The 24,076-nt window shown below is 38.6% G+C and overlaps 1 protein-coding gene across 3 annotated transcripts in view; it reads left to right on the top strand.

Annotated features, from left to right (window-relative positions):
• Positions 1-22,513, top strand: part of LOC125227220 (zinc finger protein ush) — a 371,106-nt gene extending 348,593 nt beyond the window's left edge. For 2 of the 3 annotated variants that reach the window (XM_048131479.1, XM_048131477.1), the window contains exons 2-3: positions 17,597-19,503; positions 19,956-22,513. In XM_048131479.1, coding sequence (XP_047987436.1) covers positions 17,597-19,503; positions 19,956-20,357 — 2,309 coding nt within the window. In that variant the 3' untranslated portion in view covers positions 20,358-22,513. Of the gene's footprint in view, positions 1-14,742; positions 14,751-17,592; positions 19,504-19,955 lie in introns of all 3 variants that reach the window. The other variant, XM_048131478.1, reaches the window with a different exon arrangement.
• Positions 22,514-24,076: the final 1,563 nt, after the last annotated feature.

The raw sequence follows: 24,076 nt of genomic DNA on the forward strand, positions 1-24,076 counted from the left end.
ATTTTTTACCCACGCCACTCGTCTTTTCTGACCTCCTTTAAACGCCTTTTACATAAAATACTATTACTTATATTCATATTAAATCAATAAATTAAACTGAATGACTACAAATTTCGACAACTCCAAAACTAATAATCTCACAACCCTAAAGACATTCTTAAAAACAGAATACCTCCGAATTCCAAATTCAAATTCAAACTTATCGACCGCCGAAAGGAAATACATCTTCCTTACTTAAATTGTCATTACGAACTCTTTCGTTTATCCGAGTGAGATGGCAATAATAAAAATTATCTGTACAAATGGGCTGGGATTATTCGACAGCATAAATTCGGATTGGGCCAATGGTAGAGGAGATAGGGCGACGGTTTTTAGTCTTGTAATAGATAGGGTTACCTACTGTCGATTTTTCTCGGTTTTACCTGATGGGCAGTGAAATCTAGTCAGGTTCAGTACATTAAAACACAACCTTTACAAATCGTGTTCTAACACTTCTAACATTAGTCATCCATTTACATAAACATGATTAGTAGGTATTATAATATTTTAATATGCAATATGCATATAATGTTTCAATGGTTGGTTAACAGATATAACCTGGTTCAGAGATAAAATGTACATTTTATGTTATCTCTAGCATCGTAAGTTCTAAGATAATCGCCTGTGCTCTAGAACTTAATTATGTAATTTAGAAGCACATATATATTTTACTTACTTACATGCATGTAAGTCTATGGGAGTACGCTTGTCCTTAAAGACCTTTTTTATTTATACATTACATACATACAATCACGCCTGTATCACATAAAGGGTTAGGCAGAGCACATGAAACTACAGTGTACATAAAAGTTACAGTGCCACTCTTGGCAAATAAGGGGTTGAAAGAAAACGAAACTGTGACATTGCAGTGACAGGTTGCCAGCCTCTCGCCTACGCCACAATTTACCCCATATCCCACATCGCCTTCTACGACACCCACGGGAAGAAAGGGGGTGGTGAAATTCTTAACCCGTTACCACACGGGCAACGGGGAATATATTTATATGTACAAATAATTGAATCATTACCAAAGTAATGACCCTACCGAACATCCCTATTAATTACAAATCTCACCCCTTTCACCGTCGGCGAATAGAGAAATATTTTAAAGTCCAATCCTTAAAAAAGGAAAGCCCAGTATCGGCACAGACTCGGCAGAGTTATTGCACAAAAATGCTAATGTTCAAATCTCCGCGCTTGCAATCGGTCGCCACTTTTTACACCGCCATCCGATTTTTAGGGGCCGAATGTCTAGCAGTTAAAACATTATAACATCAAGTCGAAAAAAAGTATGTACGGTAACTACAAGCATTTTACTTAATTTAGAATACTGAATCGTAAAGATGTAATGCAAGTGTAATTAATCACTATTAGTAAGTAAATTTATTTTTAACAAGCAGAAACGTCTGCTAACGATTCTAAACATTTTGCACGGATCGCAAATGATGCGGGTTCAAGTCCCGCCGGAAGCGTAAATTTTTCCATTTTTTCCTTTAATATAAAAATGATTAGTAAGTAAGTTAACTAAAGACATAATTTAGGGAGCAAAATATTTTTTTTCTTACTTACTTCCTAAATGCGGTTAAAATAAATATTTATAATTCAATTCCGAAATCAGTATGTACCAAAATCAAGCCACCACAAAAAGTTTAGCCACTAAAAGAACATGTTAGTAGTGGCACTGGAGTAGGTACCTACCTAGATCCAGATGAGTCTGGTTTGGGTGACATACTAGCGTCCGTCTAAGATTCTCTAAAGTAAGTGTGGAAGTGCCATAATAAGTCGCATTTAGTCGGCGGAGAAGGTAAAACTCAGAAATACTGAAGTATCTTATTAAGAAGGTACGTCTTATTGATATTAATCAATAATACATTTTATGTTAACAGGTTAATAAAAGTTGCAAAAAGCACGTGAGAACCAAAGATAACGGAATCCCTATTTTAGAACCAGCGCGCACTTGCCAACTCCACCTTGCTACACCTTGGTTTATTTTCAACTCGTGTGTTATCGATATAACGGCCATGTTATTCGATTAACATCGTAGCTCGATCCCAATCGCAGCAGTTTTCTTTAATTATACAATTTAAATTGCGGCCACCACATATCAGCGCCATCTCTCGGCCGCGCTAGCAATTTTTCAAGATTGCGAACACCGATTAAAAAGTGAATTTATTAATACATACCGTGTACGTTTCTCGCGCTTATGAAACTTGTAAAAAATATGTCGCCACAGGTTTCTGCGATTTATTCATTAATTCAATTGATTTCTCGATCTCTGCTTTATGACTTGTGGCAATAAAATAAATAAGAGCCTTCATGAAAGTTGTAATAGGGAGCATCGTTAGATCGATCCATCATTGGCTCGTTAGCACGTCCGCTTTGTTTTTTTTTAACCGGCTAGTGTTGTAGCTACGGCGTTCTTATTGAATACCGATTCGATGTCGGTAGTAATTGGTCGGGAGTCGGTGTTAACACGGTGTTTGACGACGAGACGGCTAATTATTTTCATGTCGTAGGCGTTCGGAGATCTTATCAGGGATACAAAGGAAAACGGATCGTTTTGACGCGATTGTTTCATTCGAACAATGACTTGTTGGTTTAAACGCTATCTGCTCTAGATACGAGCATGTAAGATGCCGTATTTAATTTCCGATTTCGTAACGTATTGTTAATAGCGTATCTTTAGATGCAAATAAGACTGCATTATCATGGAAATCGGTCGTTATCGTTCGTGGAATGTCGTGATTTCTGCAAATCAAATTACGGATTCTGTAATTCGTGTCAAAGCGCCGCTATCGGGGCTCGCGCAATCGGATATTAATATTCGATCTTCGGCTTTCGATTCGTATAATTAAAATCGAGATCGATTCGATTGGTGCGGATGCCGTCACGTAGTACATCAGAGGCGCCGCCCACTTTTGACGCCTACGGCGTGTACGCAGCTTTTATTCCGATGGTATTTCCGAGTCATTTGCTCAGGTACGCGGTACTCGGATCTTCTATGGTGACACAAGTACTACACTATCTGAAAGAATGACCTATGTTCTAAGTATTTCCTCAATGACCGATTATACGATCCCCTTACCCTCATCCAACTATTCCCTGGTGCCGTAGCTGAATGACATTTCTGCGACGCGAAACGAAAACGAAACGCCGCGAAAGGTAGTCTAGCTCTATTGAGAAAAAATTGCGATTGTCTCTGACTTCTTCTTCCGTTATCCAATCGGCACCTTGCGACTCAAGTGAGCTGCAAATCTTTAATTTTTGACATTGCAAAAATCCGGGCGGGCGGGTGGTCTAGTCGTAATGACGTTAGCCGCGTAAGCTGAAGACCGGGTTCGATTCCCGGCTCGGCCACCAGTGGGCCTTGTCGTTTTTTCTTTCGTGTATGATATCTATTTCAATTGCAAAAATCGTTAAGATGGGCATTTTCAGAATTTGGGACCCCCCAATTAGCGTAAGTTGTTAACAAAAATTAACTCACTGTCAGTTTTGTGACGGTAATTAAGCATGAAATTTCTATAAAAATATTGTTTTTGTGTTTATACTTTGAGCGATAATCTACATTCAGAATGTGAAAAAAATCAATTTTTAGACAGATTTTATGCTTAATTGTCGTCACAAAACTGACAGCGAGTTAATTTTTGTTAACAACTTACGCTAATTGAGGTGTCCCAAATTCTGAAAATGCCCAGATAATCACAGAAGCCGGTACGAGACGTGAGACGGACTGAGAATGTTGCAGTATTTAAGTGAAATATATATTCTTCGAAATAATTCTTACACATGTTAAATAAACTAAAACGATTGTGACAATTTTATACGAATTTCTGAAAAGTGAACTGCATAATCGATTAAATACACCAATGCCAAAACAATTATTTCCGGAGAATCTTTTTCCCAGCCACCTACCTACCTATAACATGCATTTTTCATCCCATCGATGTTTTTGTCTAGAATGAAAAGACATCTTAGCTAAGGATGGGACATGGACATTATTGGCAGCCATTTTGTCGAAACGGTAATTATAATAAGTGGTTGAATTTATTGAGTTGATACGGCGAACCGGAGTCAAATATCTGAGGTTTTTGCGCTACTGCTTACCGGTTTCATGTGTATTGTGTATAGTATGAATCTAAATTTATCATCAATACAAAAAACCTGTTGAATTTTTTGTTTATTTTTATTCACATTAACATATCATAGTAGGTCAACTATTGAGATACCATTTTATTTTAAGAATAAAATTTAGGTACTCACCTAAATTACCTATTACCTATGTATTAAATAAAAAATGTTCTAGAGAAGATTGCATCTATAACGGTTGAGGAGATTCGAATAAGTTTGTTACATACGGAAACAATAAATATAAGTGGAAAATCAGTTAATTGCACTTAGTAAGAATTTATATGATAAATGACTAGACAATAATTTATACATATATGTTTATTTCCTAAGTTAAAGCTAAATTCAATAAACACAAAGCACTTTCCCAACTTGGGATTTAATCTGGTGAAGGGTGGCTTATTTTAATATTTTTTTAAGATTTTTTATTAATAACAAAAACTCTAGCAAAATGACTTCTTTCCTACCTAAATACATAAAAGGGTTAAAACTTATTATAATTACCCAAATTCCTTCTAAAACCCCCAGTTATTAATCAAAGGTAGTGGCATGTGTTCTCGGCAGTATCGCGCGGTTTGCATAGATTTAAAAAGTCGATAGCAATGCAAATGTCCTGCTGTTTACTCGCTCCTGAGTTACTGCAATAGACCCCTGGATTTCTTTGTTGTATTTAAAGTTCAAATCTCGAATATAATTTGTGCTTGTAGGTACAAAGATACCGGGTTTTGCGAGCTTAATATTGATATTTTAGTTGGATATCATCTCGCTCGAATCTAGAACAGAGCCTAACTGGGGAAGTACCTCCGCCTTACAGAAGACCGCAGCCAAATAGCACTAGACCCTACTCATAGTTTTGTGTTCCTGCCGGTGAGTAAGGCTGCCAGAGCTCAACGAGGGTGCGGAGTATTGGTGACGGAAGGATCTACGGAACTAAATTGTTCCGTCTATTGTCCTTTGAGTCGTCGTCAACCCGAACCCTCCTTGGAACTTGTACACTCTTTTTTGCTGTGTACTTAACACAGCAAAAGGGAGTGTACAAGCTTCTAATGGGTTGGCAACGCGCATGTGACACTCCTTGAGTTGCAGGCGTTCATAGGTTACGGTGACCGCTTTCCATCAGGCGGACCGTAAAATCGCTGTCAATAGAAATTTTCAACAATTTAAACAAACCATTATATAAAATTTTAAATATCAATATTTTTGCACAATTTTATTATTTTAAAGGTTGAAAATCATACTGTGAGATGAATTGATTAAAATTAAATAACACATGTATTTAGCCCGTATCTGATGAGTTAGAATGGAAATTAAAGACTTTTTGACTACAAGGTTTGTTTACATTGTTCACAAAGTCTATTGACGGCGACTTTATGCTTGTTTGCCACCGACGTAGTATAAAAAAAATATGTATTAACGGCGGAAAAAGAAGGATTACGAACGAGAGGCTGTTTGAATTTGAGATGCTTTTAATAACTTTATGTTTCCTTCAGAGTTTGTAATCCTTCAGCCGCCCGTGATATACACAATGTTATAACCAAATTTTAAACGAAATGTATTGAAATACCTACGCTGACATTTCGAACATTCATCCACCATCTTGTAATTTTTGACAGGTCGTGGAAGGCCCTACCCAGGTATTCACTTTACCGCCCTAGGGCGGTAAAATAGCTGATTACGTATCAGTATGCAGGCATGTAATAACACCGTTTACGAGCGAGTGTGATGAAAAAATATTTGCGACATCTCAAGGTGATTTCAATTTAATCAAAGGCGACTATTCAAAAAGTCGATAACAATGCAAATGCCCTGCTGTTAACTCGTTCCTGAGTTACAGCAATAGACCCCTGAACTGGAAAGGATACGTAGGGAGTTTTTGTCATAAAAACAAAAATGCTGTATACAGTGTGTATTTTTAATATTCCCGCATATTAATAAAGTTATATTATAACTAATAAATTACCTTAACATAAATAAATAATTATAGTAATACCTTAAAGCTTTTTTTTAGCTAGTCCATATGTTACAATGTCCTGCATTAAAAATATCCATGAATTAAAATGCAACGAAACTGTATTATTAACTAAATTTCATATTTTCCAATATTGTATCGCTAGTAGGTATCAAAGCAGTTAAAGAATGCAAAGATTTTTTCCCCATACGATTGCGTGTGGCTGGAGGTATGAATCAAATTTTGCAGGAAATTAAAGCACAGTCACACGAAAGTACTGCACCCGATAATGGAAGGCCAAAAGAAAGTACAGGCCAGTTTCGTTTAGCACACACGATACGTACATTTCGTTAATTCCTGTATTCCTAAAAATCTAAAATAATTTCCTTATGCTATGCTGAATAAACTTTAACATGACCCAATTTTTAACCCCCGACGCAAAAACGACGTGGTCTTATAAGTTTGACGTGTCTGTCTGTTTGTATGTCTGTCTGTCTGTCTATTTGTCTGTCTGTCTGTATGTGTGTCTGTCTGTGGCATTGTAGCTCCCGAACGGATGAACCGATTTAGATTTAGTTTTTTTTTCTGAAAGCTGAGTTAGTCGGGAGTGTTCTTAGCCATTTTTCATGAAAAACCATCCAAAGCGGTCCACTTTGAAAAAACTAGTACGAACATGCTACATTTGGACAAATACACTAGCTTTTGCCCGCGGATTCGCTCGCGTTAATTTTAGGGAAGTGGCGGTTTAGAAAGAGACAAAAGTGAGTCACTGTCCATCCCTTCAATTTTCTTCACTCAAAAAATCACGTCAATTCGTCGCTCCGTTTTGCCATGAAAGACGGACAAACGAACAGACACGCCCTTTACCATTAATACTATTAGTAAAGTATGGATACTACAACATTATTTTCAACATTTTTTTTTTGACGATTGGTCTGGCTCAGTCGGTAGTGACCCTGCCTGCTAAGCCGCGGTCCTGGGTTCGAATCCCGGTAAGGGCATTTATTAGTGTGATGAGCACAGATATTTTGTTCCTGAGTCATGGATGTTTTCTATGTATATGAGTATGTATTTATCTATTTAAGTATGTATATCGTCGCTTAGCACCCATAGTACAAGCTTTGCTTAGTTTGGGGCTAAGTTGATCTGTGTAAGGTGTCCCCAATATTTTTTTTTTTAATGTTGCATTCTTATTAGCCAAGCAAATGCAAAGGCAGCATGAGTTGTGAAGGCGATCGTTCTTTCTTTAATACGACCACGCCCCGTCGCGCGCTTGAGCCTCATGACTTCGCTTAAAATAGAGTACTTATGTGCTAAATACCACTGATATAGCTCTCAAAATCATTTAACATATCTACATTCATATATAAACTAATTTTGAATTGACACATCTTAAATAGTATTTTATGCAACGGGCGTTTAAAGGAGGTCAAAAAAGACGAGTGACGTGGGTAACAATTTGAGGCGAAGCCGAAAATTGTTATTAAGACGCCACGAGTATTTTTTGACTCAGTTAAACACCATTGCATACAATACTTTTTCTACGACCATGCACTTAGTTTTTAATAGTTTTCTTGAATAATTTTTGTGAAATTCACACTGTTTCCTGTATTTTGACGCAAAGGTTTGTACTGTCAGCTCAGCTGCCCAAAGCCTTCCCGCGCACGCATGCAACAATGCGTTGCCATGGTTACAGAGCCAAACAATGCGTTTTCAGTTTTTTCGATACTGCGCGCAAGCGCGGAAAGACGATGGAGGCGGACTTTGAGGAATAGACTTTTATGTAGGGTTTTAAAGATCTATGCACGACCCTGTAAATGACGAATAACAGTTCGGGAGTAGAAAAACTTAAGTTATACAAAAACACAAATAATCTTAAAATAAATGCAAGAAAACATTAAATGGGGTTGGTAACTATTAAAAGTTTTGTAGTCGCATAGGTTTTCCCCTTTTCCAATTTAATTTCTATGGCTTGAAAAGCCAGCATCCAGGTCAGAAAATTAAAAAACTATCCTCGTGGGATTGGAATGTAAAAAGACTGCCAGCTGTAAAATTCTTTGACTGGCTAACCGCAGACCTGTCATGTAACCCTCAGTAACCCCATAACGTTGTCAAACGAGATGTCCACTCCAATGACCTACTTTCAGTGAAGGACTCATATACAAAAAAAAAAGACTTAACATGCAACCATAGAGCTTTAATTTTTTTCTTTTAAAAAGTTTATCGTCGTAGGTTCTGAATTGCATGCCTAGCTCTGATTGCCAGCACGATATATAAAAATAAGAATAAACTAATATTGGCCTAAATTATACCAAATTATACACTATTAAAATACAGGAATTAATTTCACACTGTATTTTTTTTTTATTAAATTACGGTTTGAAGATAGTTTATTCATTATTGCTTTCGCAAAGTAACTTTAAGCAATTTTTATTAACGTGTAGAAACAGAAATTATCTGTTTTTTCTCAACCATAGAATTTAAAACAAAAGCTATATTCTGTCAAACAAGTATGTCAGGAAATAAGAACAAAGAAATCTACAGGTATCCTTTTCTCTAGAAAGAAAAGGATACCTGTAGATTTCTTAGTTCTTATTTACTGACAGACTTGTTTGACAGTGACAGTGTTACAAAAATTGCGTCAAGCATCCGATTTTCAGCCGGTTGACGCTAGACGCCGCTCGAAACGCAGTCTGGTTCTGTCGCGCCAATACGGAAGAGCGATAAAAGTAGCTAACAATATTATCATTAAGCGGTTTTGCATTTGGCTACGTACCTAATAATGCCAAAATAAATAATAAATATTGGGGACACCTTACACATATCAACTTAGCCCCAAACTAAGCAAAACTTATACCTACTATGGGTGCTAAGCGACGATATACTTATACAACATACTTAAATAGATAAATACATACTTATATACATAGAAAACATCCATGACTCAGGAACAAATATCTGTGCTCATCACACAAATAAATGCCCTTACCGGGATTCGAACCTGGGACCGCGGCTCAGCAGGCAGGGTCACTACCGACTGAGCCAGACCGGTCGTCAAAATATTTTTTTTATAAAATAATTTGAAAAAACCCCCGACCGCGACATATGTAGTAGATCGATTTTCATGAAACATGGCTAAGAACACTCCCGACTAACTCAGCTTTCAGACAAAAAAAAAATCAAAATCGATTCATCCGTTCGGCAGCTACGATGCCACAGACAGACACACACACACACAGACAGACAGACAGACAGACGCACACACAGACAGACACGTCAAACTTATATAACACCCCTTCGTTTTTGCGTCGGGGATTAACAATAGGAAAGTACGAGTAGTCGAGTATATACTTTCCCACTATGTAGGAAAACTAAATGAAGGTCTAAATACAAAAGCTATTATCAAAAGCGGTTTAATTTCCCGTTATCTCGGCATCGCACGTGTTGTAACTATTTTTTTTGTCTTTAGAGGAAGTGGGGATGGATGCGGCATTCTGTGATTTTTGGTGGGTAGTACAGTACTTTGTTTATGGAGCTTTTAATAAATAGAATAAATATTATGAGACATTCTTACACAGATTGACTGAGGCCCACAGTAAGCTCAAGAAAGCTTGTGTTGTGGGTACTCAGATAACGATATATATACCTAATATATAAATACTTACTCGTATATACCTACATAGAAAACATCCATGACTCAGGAACAAATATCTGTGCTCAGCACACAAATAAACGCCCTTACCGGGATTCGAACCCGGGACCGCAGCGAAGCAGGCAGGGTCACTACCGACTGCGCCAGACCGGTCGTTTTAAGTCTTGTAAATCGGTCAAATGAGGTTTTTGCTGATGAAAACTGGCAAATATTTCATTAAATAAAAAAATAGGCCAAGAGGGTGTCGGGCCACGCTCAGTGTAGGGTTCCGTAGTTTTCCGTATTTTTCTCAAAAACTACTGAACCTATCAAGTTCAAAACAATTTTCCTAGAAAGTCTTTATAAAGTGCTACTTTTGTGATTTTTTTCAAATTTTTTAAACATATGGTTCAAAAGCTAGAGGGGGGGACGCACTTTTTTTCCTTTAGGAGCGATTATTTGCGAAAATATTAATATTATCAAAAAACTATCTTAGTAAACCCTTATTCATTTTTAAATACCCATCCAACAATATATCACATGTTGTGGTCGGAATGAAAAAAAATATCAGCCCCCACTTTACATGTAGGGGGGGTACCCTAATAAAACATTTTTTGCCATTTTTTATTTTTGCACTTTGTTGGCGTGATTGATATACATATTGGTACCAAATTTCAGCTTTCTAGTGCTAACGGTTACTGAGATTATTCGCGGACGGACGGACGGACAGACAGACATGGCGAAACTATAAGGGTTCCTAGTTGACTACGGAACCCTAAAAAGTAAGAGTTTTGTACTGCGATCATGTTGACAATACATTCATTATATCGTTTATAATTCTAACAGGGTTTCTATTGATTATAGTTTATAAGACCGTATACTAAAATAACTTAACAAAATCACAGATCGAAAATCTGAGATGGGTTGTTTACTTAGTGTTGAAATGTAATTCGACCAAAGTATAATATTGAATTCTACTTAGTAATTGCTACGATAAATTTTAATTACTGTAGTATCACAATTCGCCAGTTGGCAGTAAATAAACACAATAAACGATATTGAAATATGCCGCATCCACATTTTACATTTACCAGCTCTAGCACTCGCAAGTACATTTAGCAAGACTTCATGAATATTAACTTTTTCTACATCAATCATACCGCATTACGCCATTAAATCAAAAAGGCCTCAAGTACCCACTTGTCAAGCAACTTAATGACCTCTTTAACTTTGCAGGGTAGCGATCACACGATTGCAAACGTCACAAAACTAAAGGTCGTAAGCGCAAAGGGTTTTGAACGGTGTTAAGTTGTTTTGGGTCTGAGTTGTGGAAAGGGTTAATAAGAAAGTGGGTTAATTTTTTGTTAGCATTTTTTGTTAATTTCCCTCCGTTTTTACGGTGATTAGGGAATGTTAATTAGATACGGATAAGGGTAGTTGGAGGTTTGGTTCACCTACTCTGTGATACTCGCTGTGATATCCTCATTGCATTGCAATTAGGTTTGTGTAATACGTGTACTAATAGTACAAAAGACACGATTACCTGCACAGACCGAACTACTCCCAAGTGATTCTGCTACATACATTTAGTATACTCACACACGCGCAGTTACGATGCGCTTAACCATGCTACATTTTTAAAGTCTTGGTTGTTTTTTATTTGAAGTCTTGGTGGCTCAGTTGGCAGAGCGCTGGAGTATCGATCCAGATGCTGTGAGTTCAAGTCTCACCCAAGGCAGACATTTTCCACTTTTAAATTTATTCTTTACATTTTTTTTTAACTATCTCATCATTCCCTTTAATCTCACCTATTTACAGTACTTACTATAGTAAATGAATAATCAGATGGCGATGAAGTGGCGGACAGGCGTGCGTCACGATCGGACCGGCATTAACATATCGCGGGTTCGATTCCGCATCGTCCGGTGTCGCGGGGAGAGCGGGGCTCCATTACACGATATACAATAGTACATTACGATACAAGTGCGTATAAAAGGAAGTTAGAAACGAGTGGCGATAAATTAAAACGCGACCGAAGGGAGTGTTTTAAATCGGCACGAGTACGACAAAGAAGAAGAAGAATATAGACTCAAATAGTACATTATTTTCCCACGTGTATCATACGATGTTTGTCAGTACAGATGACCCTCTTGAAGTTTCGACCACAAAATGACCCACTTCTCGCACTAATGCGATACAAAAGCACCATCTGTACTGAAAATTACGTATGTTGTGTATACGTTCATGTCAAACTTCATGTGTGCATGTGTTCAATGTAGTTTATTATGGATATTTTGGATGCTATTCCATAACAACGAAAAGCCCTAGGTCTGCTGAAAAGAAACAAAAACTTCAACGGACCCTGAGTAACAAAAAATCGGTCCTTCGAGCCGGATATTCAGTTTTGTATAAGGATATCGAAACGATCGATATTAATACAAAATTGCATTTTTTATCCTAGGGAAATGTCCAATCTCGCCTCGTACCATGGAAACGTGCGGCAAAAACGTTGGTAAGCGAGGTAGATAAACATTTCCTTGTAGTGGGCATGTCCCGCGCATGACGAATAAATCTTGATGTCGTCGCTGCAGATAGCTGTAATGTATGGAATATTGTCCCTCACTCATTTGCTAGATAGGACATGGGGTTTTTATATAGTATTTCTTGTGGAAGGACTTTGTAGAAAGTAGTATTTTGCTCTAAAATATTTTCATGATATTTTATTTCGTCACGGAACGGATTAAATTCGGACACCCCTCGGCGGTATTTTTTTTTCTTATAAAAAAGGAATTTATTCCTAATCAGCCATCCCCGTAATACCTACTGTTTCATTGATAGTGTGCCATATAATCGTTTACTCTTTACGACTTTTAAGTCATCTGGTTTATCAATATGCAAACTATTCTCTTAAGATATTCATCATACCAAGTAGGCGCTTGTGCACTACATACATTACTGCATAACCTTTTACCACGTCTTTTATTTTATTTTTATTTATACTCCAGTCAGAAACATTAGAATTCCTTTATAAATAAAATAAATAAAAAAACATTTAATAACATGAAGTTACGAGTCAATGGGCACATCTTCCAGAATGACACGATCATTACATTGATCTTATTTCTCCCATCATAACAATAATAACGCTTGTTAACCACAAACAAAAAAAAAACAAAACAGGAGCTATTGTATTACAAGCATTCTCAATTCAAATTAAACACCCTGTCTTTACCGCATGACAGATGAACTGACAGAGCAGCCAACATCAAGATGCCAACATCGATAATCTACAGTCCGTCAACCTTTGTCTATGGTTTATTTTTAGCTGGCAACACCGCTAATGGTGTCCGAGGTGTAGTGACGCTAAGTTGACAGGGCGTAGATTCTAGATGGTAACATTAATAAATAGTTTTCGAGTTGAAAAGTTTGATTCTATTTCGATTCGAAAGATAACGTTATTTTTGAAGAAATTATACCAAGATTACCAAGTTAAGTTTGCAGCGAATTGGCAGAACAGTGCTATCAAATTCGTTGGCAAATATAAGTATATTGGTGTCTGGCCCTATATACGAAAAAACACAAATATCTGAAATATCACACCAGTGGTAAGAGGGGTCTTAAAAAATAGTTTAAACCTTTACATGAAATGAGGGATAAGGTAAGGGGGATTAAGAAAATTTCGCAATTTAATCCTACTTCTACAGAAGATACGGGAAGGTTATTTAAAATCACTCTTGGCATTCAAAGACTCAAATTGTCAGTTAACCTATCTAATATAAATACTGCTCTCTTTTGCTCCACGGATAGCATTCATTTAGTTCCCATAATTACTACAAGATCCGCCGATTAGAAGTAGAGTGGCATGTCAATGCCGATACTAATTTATCAATGACTTACCTATATCACTTTCAATATCGATCTGGGATAAACCTTCAGTGTACATAATTTGAGAATTCTTGGATTTTTCTGTCAATTAAGAGTCACAAAAAGCCACCGCTGCGTGATTTTGATTGGAAATTGAATAGGAGAATTTATAACAGATAGTTTTTGGAACAATATGCGGTAAAGGGTTAAATTGTAGAATTTAATGAAAGCGCCATTTTCTTCGTAACTGTCAAATTTTTGACATAAAAAAATAAAATTTTGAAAAAACCCCCGATCGCGACAGAGTGGACCGATTTTTATAAAACATGGCTAAGAACACTCCGGACTAACTCAGCTTTCAAACAAAAGAAACTAAATCGAAATCGGTTCATCCGTTCGGGAGCTATGACGCCACATACAGACACACCACAGACAGACAGACAAACAGACAGACAGACACGTCCAACTTATAACACCCCGCCGTTTTTATCTCGGGGGTTAAAAAGCTTAAACATGGGAACAATTTTGTATAGAAATGTTTAAATTCCATTTTATTAAATTCCTAGATTTTTTCATTATATTACTGCGCCCGAGTCTCACTGAATTAGATAGTTACAGCCTGGCAAACAGACTTACAGACAGAGTCGCACCATAAGGGTGCTTTTTGTACCTTTTTGGTACGGAACCCTAAAAAAGGAGAAATTGAAAGTGACCACATCATGGTGTCATCTCATTTTCTCGCACGATGAGGGTTGGAAAGATGTTGCCAAGTTTTTAATTTTTACTCTTTTAACCCCCGACGCAAAAACGACGGGGTGTTATAAGTTTGACGTGTCTGTCTGTCTGTTTGTCTGTCTGTCTGTGTGTGTTTGTCTGTCTGTGGCATCGTAGCTCCCGAACGGATGAACCGATTTTGATTTAGTTTTTTTTGTCTGAAAGCGGAGTTAGTCGGGAGTGTTCTTAGCCATGTTTCATGAAAATCAGTCTACTATGTCGCGGTCGGGGGTTTTTTCAAAATTTTAATTTTATGGTTAGGTTATTTGCCAAGCTGTGTAGTAAGTTTTACATTGATACACGGAACCCTCTAAGGGCATTCACAGACTAATAACAGTTATGAAGGCGGCGACAGGCCAAGATCAATCACGATGCCATACATAATGCATGTTATGTTTTATTTATGAACTTTATCGCTGTGATATCAGAAAATCAATTTCGTGCTCGAGCAACTCGTATTTGACATTTGAACGAATTACCAACGGTTTGACTGTTATGTCATTTTGAATTGTGAAATCTGGGCCATTCTTTTAAAAGTTATAAGTACAAGTTTTATTTGTTCCTTTATTTATATCTCTAATTTATGCCTAATTATAATAACGAGCTGTTCTGATCCTAATAGGAGATATTTCCTAAAATTTTAATATTTTTCTTTCATTCTGTTACCGCCAAACAAAGTTTGTGAAAAATGAGAAAATATGGTAACGGAATTGATCAAATGTTGCGTTTTCTTTACAGACGGAATTGGAATTTTCAATCATAAGTCGAATTCAGAAGCATAAGTTATTTACTTGGTAATACTTATATGTATCTAATTTATTTCTGCTTTAGTTATTTATATCTTTTATGTATTGGCGCGCGGGAGTAATGACGATAATGAAATAGAAAAAAAAATATTTCTGATATCCGTGTTCGAATTTACCTAAAACTGGTTCTTCAAAAGTAGACTCATAGATAAATGTTATTACGAGTCTTCTTGGGCATTACATTGAGCGTAATCCGATTCAGATCATTCAAACGTAAATTCAAGTACGACTGATCAGCTACCAAACCCTATTCGATGATGGATCACACTCCTTATCACACAGTTGGTGATCGGTCACGGCCCGATGGCTATCGGAATCTGACGCGGCCGATGCACGACTATTTTAATTGGTCCCGATGCCACAGATAAAAACAAGATGGCAGCCGGGACACGTGTTCGGTTAGTTCGACACGTCCGGATCAAGTTTGGGTGAATTACGCTTTGTTTAGCTGTCGTTTTGAGTATATTTAACCAGCACATGATTGCCGCGTGAGTATGTCGCCGCGAGATAGACTACTCGTCCTTATGTCATTAATACAATTAGAAGAAGACTTGTCATCTATCTCGCGGCGACATACTCTCGCGGCAATCATGTCCTAGAACTACATCGACTCGGTGGCAAAGTGAGCTGGAAATCAACACGCTCAACTTGTCAGTGAATAACGCCGCGAAATTCAAATTGTCTATGGCATGTCAAAATTTGCATATTTTTTTTATTTGCTGCTTTTTTTGTTGAAAAAGTCGCTGTACTGAATAGGTTTGCTTAGTGCTGAATGGTCGTGATATAAGTGTTCCATTTTTTAGTACGAAAGTAGACACCAATTTTGAGCACCGACTTTAACACATCAAAAATAAAAAACAGAGACATTAATCCAAATAAATGTTCTCGCTTCTAAAAGTTCTAAATTTCAAATAACCGTGTAGAGTTTAGTCCGACATACCTACATAATAAAATTTTATTGATTTATTAAACATGTAACGAGGAGCATTTTCATTACTTACTTTTATAATTTTTTGAGTTACCCGGTTTTACATGTTGAATATGTCAGTGTCTCACGGTAGTTTTATTATTAAAATAATTAATTGATTATTCAAATAAAACAAAACATGGAAAGAAACCCTTCTTATAGATTTACAGGAAGCTACTTTATCTTGTGAGCAAGTATGTTAATGCGATAAGTCCTTATAAACAAACATATGCGTACTATCGATCGTATGTAACTATAGCTACACTACTTCCTACCAAAAACTGGTTCTGTTTACCTATTTAAAATTGTAAATATAGAACGTTCCTTTTGAGTAATAACTTACCTACCTACTCGTACGATATTTACAGTGGTAAGGAACTACAGATAGCCTCACAAATCTCTGGAATAACCTTTACATTATTGTATAATTCAGTATAAGGTACTTGAACGCTGAGTTATTGCGATTGCAAGCATGTCTGCTCCCACGAGATGCATGGCGCAACAAAGCCTTTGATAGTTCTATGACTAGTCAAAACTATGCGGGCGAATTATGCATCGCATGCTTCTCTCATTTAAAGCCTTCGCTGACATGTTTATAAAGACAAAGGTTACAGATGAATATCATTTTAACGTTAACGAAACGAGCTGCAGCGCGCGGCTAAACGACACCCAGTCACGCCATCTATCTGATTCTACGTACAACCTTTCACCGAACAATCGCTTTATAACTTATTTAGCGAACACTAACGAACTCCGATAACTCGAGTATGACGGCGCATACTCTAACGGCCAATCGCGCGTCACCAAACATCGGCCGGCCAATCAGCGCGCGCTAGGATAGCGTGACCCGAACGCAATCCGATTCGAGTCGTATTCGTTACCGAGAGATGGCGCGCGCCCAATCGTCGCGTCCATCGCGCTGTCGTGCCCATATAATGATCTTCACAGGGCCAGGAGAATGAAGTTGAGCCTCTCATTAATTGGCGTTTTGAGAGATCGCTGCGCGAAAGATAGGTTAATTCCTCGCTCGGTCGAGATCCTTGTCGCTGAAAAAGGAAGGTGAGCGAGCATTTTCTGGAAATCAGATCCAATTACATGTGCCCGTTAAGGTTTTGTTCTGTTTGCGCGCGATATTGATGGACTAGCTCGCTATTATCGGGGAACATTTCTCGCATTTGTTAACATGTACTGCCCCACCCACGCGGCGACATTTACATAGCGCGAGCACGTCTCAATTAGGAGCGTAATGTATGCCTCGACTCGAGCCTGGATCTGACTGACGCCGACTGATAGCGCGAAACGTGACGGGTGACGACTATCACCCGCTTCCCCGACACTAATAGGAGCCGATATTGGGCTCGATACTTTTTGTTTGCATATCCATTAGCGTCTATCCGCCCACTGCTTAATAAATTATGTAAATTTCATCTTTCTTATTTCAGGTGAGGACGAGGAATGGGGAAACGAGAGCGAGGCGATGCCAGGAGAACCTCGCACGCCGAGCTCGGGAGGAGAGCGGGCCGCGTCGAGCGGCGGCGCGTCGCCTGCGTCGGCGTCGGGCGGCTCCCCGGCCGCCTCGCCGCCGCGCCTGCGCCTCAACACCAGCCTCGCCACTGACCCCGCGCTGGCGCCCTCAGCCGCGCCCGTCAAACGCGAGCTGCCTTCACCCTCGCCCCCGCTGCCACCGGCAACCACGCAAGCGCAAGCCAGGGACTACCTCGCTCTGACGGCTGCAGCAGCGGCGTTCCCTGCGCTCTTTCCGGTCGCACCGACCGGCTACATGTGCCAGCCGTGCGGCATTCGCTATTCCTCTCTAAGTACACTGCAAGCCCACCAGGAGCATTACTGCTCCAACAGACGGCCAAAGCCTTCCGAATCTGTAGAACCGGGCGCTGATGCCGCAGGAGATGAATCCAGTAGCGATGCGAAGACTCCGAGACGTACAGGAAAGCAATACGCTTGCACCTACTGCTCTTATAGCGCTGATAAGAAAGTCAGCCTTAACAGACATATGCGAATGCATTCTTCTTCCCCAGTTAGCAGCGGGACTCCTGTCCCGACTCCGACATCTAACGGGGAAGCTACCGAAGGCCAACCGTCGCCCGACCGGTACTGTGCCGACTGTGATATAAGATTCAGCTCGATCCAAACTTATAGAGCTCATAAAACACACTATTGCAGCACTAGACAGGTGGTTAAACCTGCTGTGCCTTCAGCTAGAGGAAGTTCAGTAACCTCAGGGTCTGCGCCGCCATCCCCTGGCGCTACACCACCCGCTCAAAACCAGTATGCGCTAGCACTGCCGACTAACCCTATACTCATCGTCCCGTACTCACTGCTGCGGGGCGCGAGCACTCTTCCGGGAGCAACTCTGCCAGACCCCGACACGCCGTGTTTTTTACTGCCAAACGGCACATTCCAACCGCTCAGCCGAGCTATACCAAATATGAATTCAGACGGAAAAGAAGCCGAAGTTTTAAAGTCAGCCAATAGACCTCGAGACACTTTGAAGGATGGTGGCACTCCTTTGGATTTAAGCGTGCGGCGGACTCCTGAATCAGTGGGTACTGACGAGCATGAGAAGGAAAACAGACTGCGATCCGCGACGCCCGAGCAGATTGTCTGCGCACCCTCGCTCCCGGGGTCTCCCGGCACGCCGTCGCCACAGCGTCGATCATCATCTCCTACCGGAGAGAGCTCACCAAAGCGCCGACGACGAGACTCCAGAGGGCCAACGCCAAAACCCCCAAGCGTTCCCTCCCCGCCCGAGGGAAAGTTCATTCCCGTGCCACCTGCACTTATGCCGCCAGCTCTAGCCATGCGTCTAGCTTCTGACTTGCCGCTGTCGGCCGCTTCTCCCCAAGTTCTAGTCAAGCAAGGTGTCTCTAAATGCAAAGAATGCAACATCGTCTTCTGCAAATATGAAAATTATCGCGTGCATAAACAACACTACTGCAACTCAGGCGGGGACGAGCGGGTATTGAGTCCGGCGCCTCCGGAGCCCGGGCCACCGCCTCAGTACCGCCAGCTGTACTGTTTGGCTTGCGGGATCCACTTCAGTTCTTTGGACAACTTGGCGACGCATCAGAGCTTCTACTGCACGAAGCGCGAGACGCGTTCGCCGCGCTCCGTCCCGGAGGCGCCGCGGCCGGCGTCGGGGCGGAGGGGGTGGAAGTGCCCGTGCTGCGACGTGGTGTCGCCGACGGCGGCGGCGGCGCAGCGCCACATGGAGGCGCACGCGGGCGTCAAGGCCTTCCGCTGCACCATCTGCCGTTACCGCGGCAACACGCTGCGCGGGATGCGGACCCACATACGAATGCACTTCCCGAAGAAGCCTGCTGACTTGCAGGTTGGTTGTCACTTCATAATATTACTACTACTAATTTTTCACTTTATTTGGTAAACACCTACTAACTCATGATCAAATACCGTCCTTGATAAATATTGGTGATCGCTAGATTCTTTTCTAAAATTAACAAAAACGAACTTACTGGGTCCTTTCCAATTTCTCTAACGCAGTAACTTGACAGCATTATTATTCTCGTGATGCAATATTTACTTCTTAAGAACTTACCTGAAAAGATATCGAAATAGATAATTTAATTTTTAAAGAATTAATTCCTACCTACAGGTGACTGGCGACCTATAAGAACGTCGAAGACTAATACCTATCTTAGGAACGCTTCTCCTTATCATGTAATTATATATTTCGATTACCTACCTGCTAAAAAAGCAAATAAAGTTCAAGATCTTATACATCTGTGCACATATTTCAACCAACTTTTTTTTTATAAATTTCAGGAGGAAAGCTACATAGCCTGCGTGATCGAAGACGACAATCGCGAGGCAACATCCCCGGCCCCCGCCGTCGGCGAGCGCGTCCACCGTTGCAGTTCCTGCGCGTACACCTCCACCTATCGCGGCAACGTGGTCCGCCACGCGCGCCTGGTCCACGCCACCGACGAACCCGAGCCCGAGGAAACCTCCCCCGTCCCCCCCGTCCCCCCCGTCGACATCAAAAAAGAACCAGAAACAGAAGAAGAAACACCCAACTACTGCAAATCCTGCGACATCTCATTCAAATACGTCAACACCTATAAAGCGCATAAGCAGTTTTACTGCACGGCCAATAACCAAGATGCCGCGGCTAATAACAATGTGCCAGCAGCGCTGCCAACCGCACGCGTCAACGAAGTGCTTTGAACGTTGCGTTCGATTTTCAAAAGTGTAGAATAGACCGGTCATAGATAGGTCTTTGAAATGTAGTGTCATTATCAAGTAGCGACTCACTTTTGACGCAATTACTGTTAAACAGAGAATTCAATTTGTACTTATATCTCGTTTTAACTTGTATCAGCGTCTTTCTCTGCAGAGTTGCAACTTGATTACGCTTGGTTAGAAATAAGTGATTGTATCTAAAACTTTTGGATCTAGGTATATTATATCATGTGCAATAATTGAAATAATCGATATAATTATACTGCATATCAACGCCAAATTTGACGGTTTGAATTAATTTCTTTGGACGTAACGGCTTATGTAAATAGCTCTCATTATATAGTTTTTTTGTTACTGTTATATATAATTAAAGTTAATCGTGTATGTATTAGTTAACGTTAAAAATTACCAAATTGTAAATATTAAAATGTGTAAAGATATTATTACATCGTAACGAAATTTTATTACCATTTGTTCTAAGCAATTGTTCTGTTGTTAATTTTGTTTAATATTATTATTAAGAAACTGAGTATTTAAAGACGTACTCAATACAGGTACATTACTTACAGTGCTATAGCTATCAGTAAACTAAATATAATAATGGTTTCACCAAAAATGTGACATGAACGACACTAATTTTGAACAAATCAAGTCAAAGTAAACTTGCAATATACCTGTTCAGTAGAACACACCTTCTATCGTAAAACAATAATAAATTCAGGTACCTACTTACTATATCGCGCGTATCTCACTTTAACGGATACCTCTCGTTTTTACAGGATTATCTTGATATATACCTAATAATATAGTATATGTATGTATATTTGTATGTCTTATCCCTTAAATAGTGCATATTTGGATACAAAAATAAAATAAAGCATACTTCACATCAATCACGTTACATTTTTTAGGGAACCACATACCTACATACATAACATGTAAATATCTTTTTATAGATACAACCTGAGCTGCATTTTCAGTTTAGGAACGTACCCCGAACAGTTCCGTTGCACGCAAAACTATATTAAAAAAAACCTTTGAATAAAATAAGGAATTAAGATAAATACCATGTTTTGTCAATGCCAAAGCATCACTAGCGTATCTTATGCATTTATAGCTATCTCACTAATATAGTTATAGAATAATAAACACAAGACTTATCTGTAGAATTGTAAATTGTCAATGTGTTGTCTCGAAATGTTTACGTTCAGGGTTTTAAAAAGTAACGAAAAGTATGATTACTAGCTTTACGAAAAATAAAACTTGTCTATGCTACAGTATAAGAAACCCACCAAACCAAAACCGAGAATTTATGAATAAGCTGGCAATATTGGTGGTTATTCTTTTTTTTTGGATTTTATGGCCTGGTTACGAGACCTTTAAGCCAATGGTGGTTATTCCCGCAAATGTCAGTGTTGCCAGTTATAAATTGTAAAACTTTAATCATCTGTGACAGAACTCAGACAAAAAAATGTTTTGATAATATATTTACGGCCAAAAATATTAAAAAGACACATCTCAAGCTAGTATCATATGGTTTCATTACTTTTATCATAATTATATAACCGAATTTAGTCTACTTCGTTATTATCAACCAGAAACTAAAAATAAGTTTAAAATCAAAGTAACGTCAATTTAAAACAAAAGTGTAACCGTTAACTTTTGGATTTAAACTTAACCATAATAAAAGGTTGTCATTTAAATCATAATCTTCCATCAATATAGTTGGACTGTCAATAAATATTGACTTTGTATCGATATAAGTAATTTTTGTTTATTTATTCTTACTTGACTACCTAATGAATTCCCGAATTTTGTTATCGTATTTCAAATCGTAAAAAAATGGATGGATGTTTCTTCTATTAGGATATAAACAGTTCGTTAGTAAAAAATATTTTAAATTAATCTAAGATGAAACAATTAAAAAACTAAGTTCTTAAGTTATAGTTAAGAAAATAACTGAGTCAAGTAAGACTAAATCAGCAAAAAAAGTACTCTGTTCTTGTAGCTTTGTAAAAACACGTTATGTACGTTGACGTGCAGCCTGGCAAAAAAAGAGTAGCAAATAATAGGGGCGCCACCGTCTATGTAAATCCTTTTGCATATGGCAACTATTTGGACACCTTTCAATGAGCAGTTAAGTCCATAAAAAAAATAGTTTTTTTTTACTCTTTTTTTGTCAAGCTGTGGTCCACGTGTTTCCGCGGCCACAGAGTAACGTAAATCATGACATTGTTACGAATTGCATCTGATAACGTGCCATAATCTGTGTTCTCAGAAATAGTTGTAATCTAAGACATCTCGAATAACTGGAAACTACCTTGTGTTTCTGAAGGAATTACAAGTATAATTTCGTTTTTTTTTTAGGAATAGTTTGGCAAACCATTTCTGTCAGTACTCAGTAGGAAAAAAATCGACAATTTCACACTGTGTACGCGCGAAGCAAATATCTCATGTCGCAGCGAAAAATTTGAAAATGGTTTGACAAATAATTTCTGTCAGTAGATAAAAATCTGGCAACTTGAATTTCTTGTATTAGGTATTCTTTTTTTTATACTGCACACAACTTTGTAATTTAAATTAGTTCACTTGTAGTTTTTAGGGTTCCGTAGTCAACTAGGAACCCTTATAGTTTCGCCATGTCTGTCTGTCCGTCCGTCCGTCCGTCCGTCCGTCCGTCCGTCCGTCCGTCCGTCCGTCCGCGGATAATCTCAGTAACCGTAAGCACTAGAAAGCTGAAATTTGGTACCAATACGTATATCAATCACGCCAACAAAGTGCAAAAATAAAAAATGGAAAAAAATGTTTTATTAGGGTACCCCCCCTACATGTAAAGTGGGGGCTGATATTTTTTTTCATTCCAACCCCAACGTGTGATATATTGTTGGATAGGTATTTAAAAATGAATAAGGGTTTACTAAGACCGTTTTTTGATAATATTAATATTTTCGGAAATAATCGCTCCTAAAGGAAAAAAAGTGCGTCCCCCCCCCCTCTAACTTTTGAACCATATGTTTAAAAAATATGAAAAAAATCACAAAAGTAGAACTTTATAAATACTTTCTAGGAAAATTGTTTTGAACTTGATAGGTTCAGTAGTTTTTGAGAAAAATACGAAAAACTACGGAACCCTACACTGAGCGTGGCCCGACACGCTCTTGGCCGGTTTTTTTAATTCTATATCTAAGAACATCTTATAGGTACTTGTACCTAACTATTTGATTTGTTTTTATTATTTCATTAAAGACTCATAAAACACAAGGTAGCAAAAAGTAAGCTGTATTTAAACTAAAACATGAATTTATTTCACAATTTCACTTGTTATTAAATCGACTTTGAGGCATTGCAATAGGATAGCTTTTTAAGTGTCATTGTGAAATAAGTTATATTATAGGATATTCTTAAGATGTTGATTAGGAGTGGTTCTATATATTTTATATAAATAATTCTCTTTCACAAACTTTAGGATTATTTAGAAACGGTCACCAACACGCAGTATATAGAAATAATGGCAGATAACCTCTACTGGTGCCATTTATACTGTAACATACTTCTACCGACCAACCCCTTCGTGAATTTTGTCGACTTTTTAAATTTCGATCGCTCGTTTTCGTTACTCGAAAAGCTGCAGAAAATTCTATTTTTGAAATATGAGCAATTAAGTGAATTTTGTAGATTGCTGAGAACAAGCAAATGAGAACTTA

This window comes from Leguminivora glycinivorella, chromosome 6, assembly GCF_023078275.1.
Source record: "Leguminivora glycinivorella isolate SPB_JAAS2020 chromosome 6, LegGlyc_1.1, whole genome shotgun sequence".
In the NCBI taxonomy this organism is placed as follows: domain Eukaryota; kingdom Metazoa; phylum Arthropoda; class Insecta; order Lepidoptera; family Tortricidae; genus Leguminivora; species Leguminivora glycinivorella.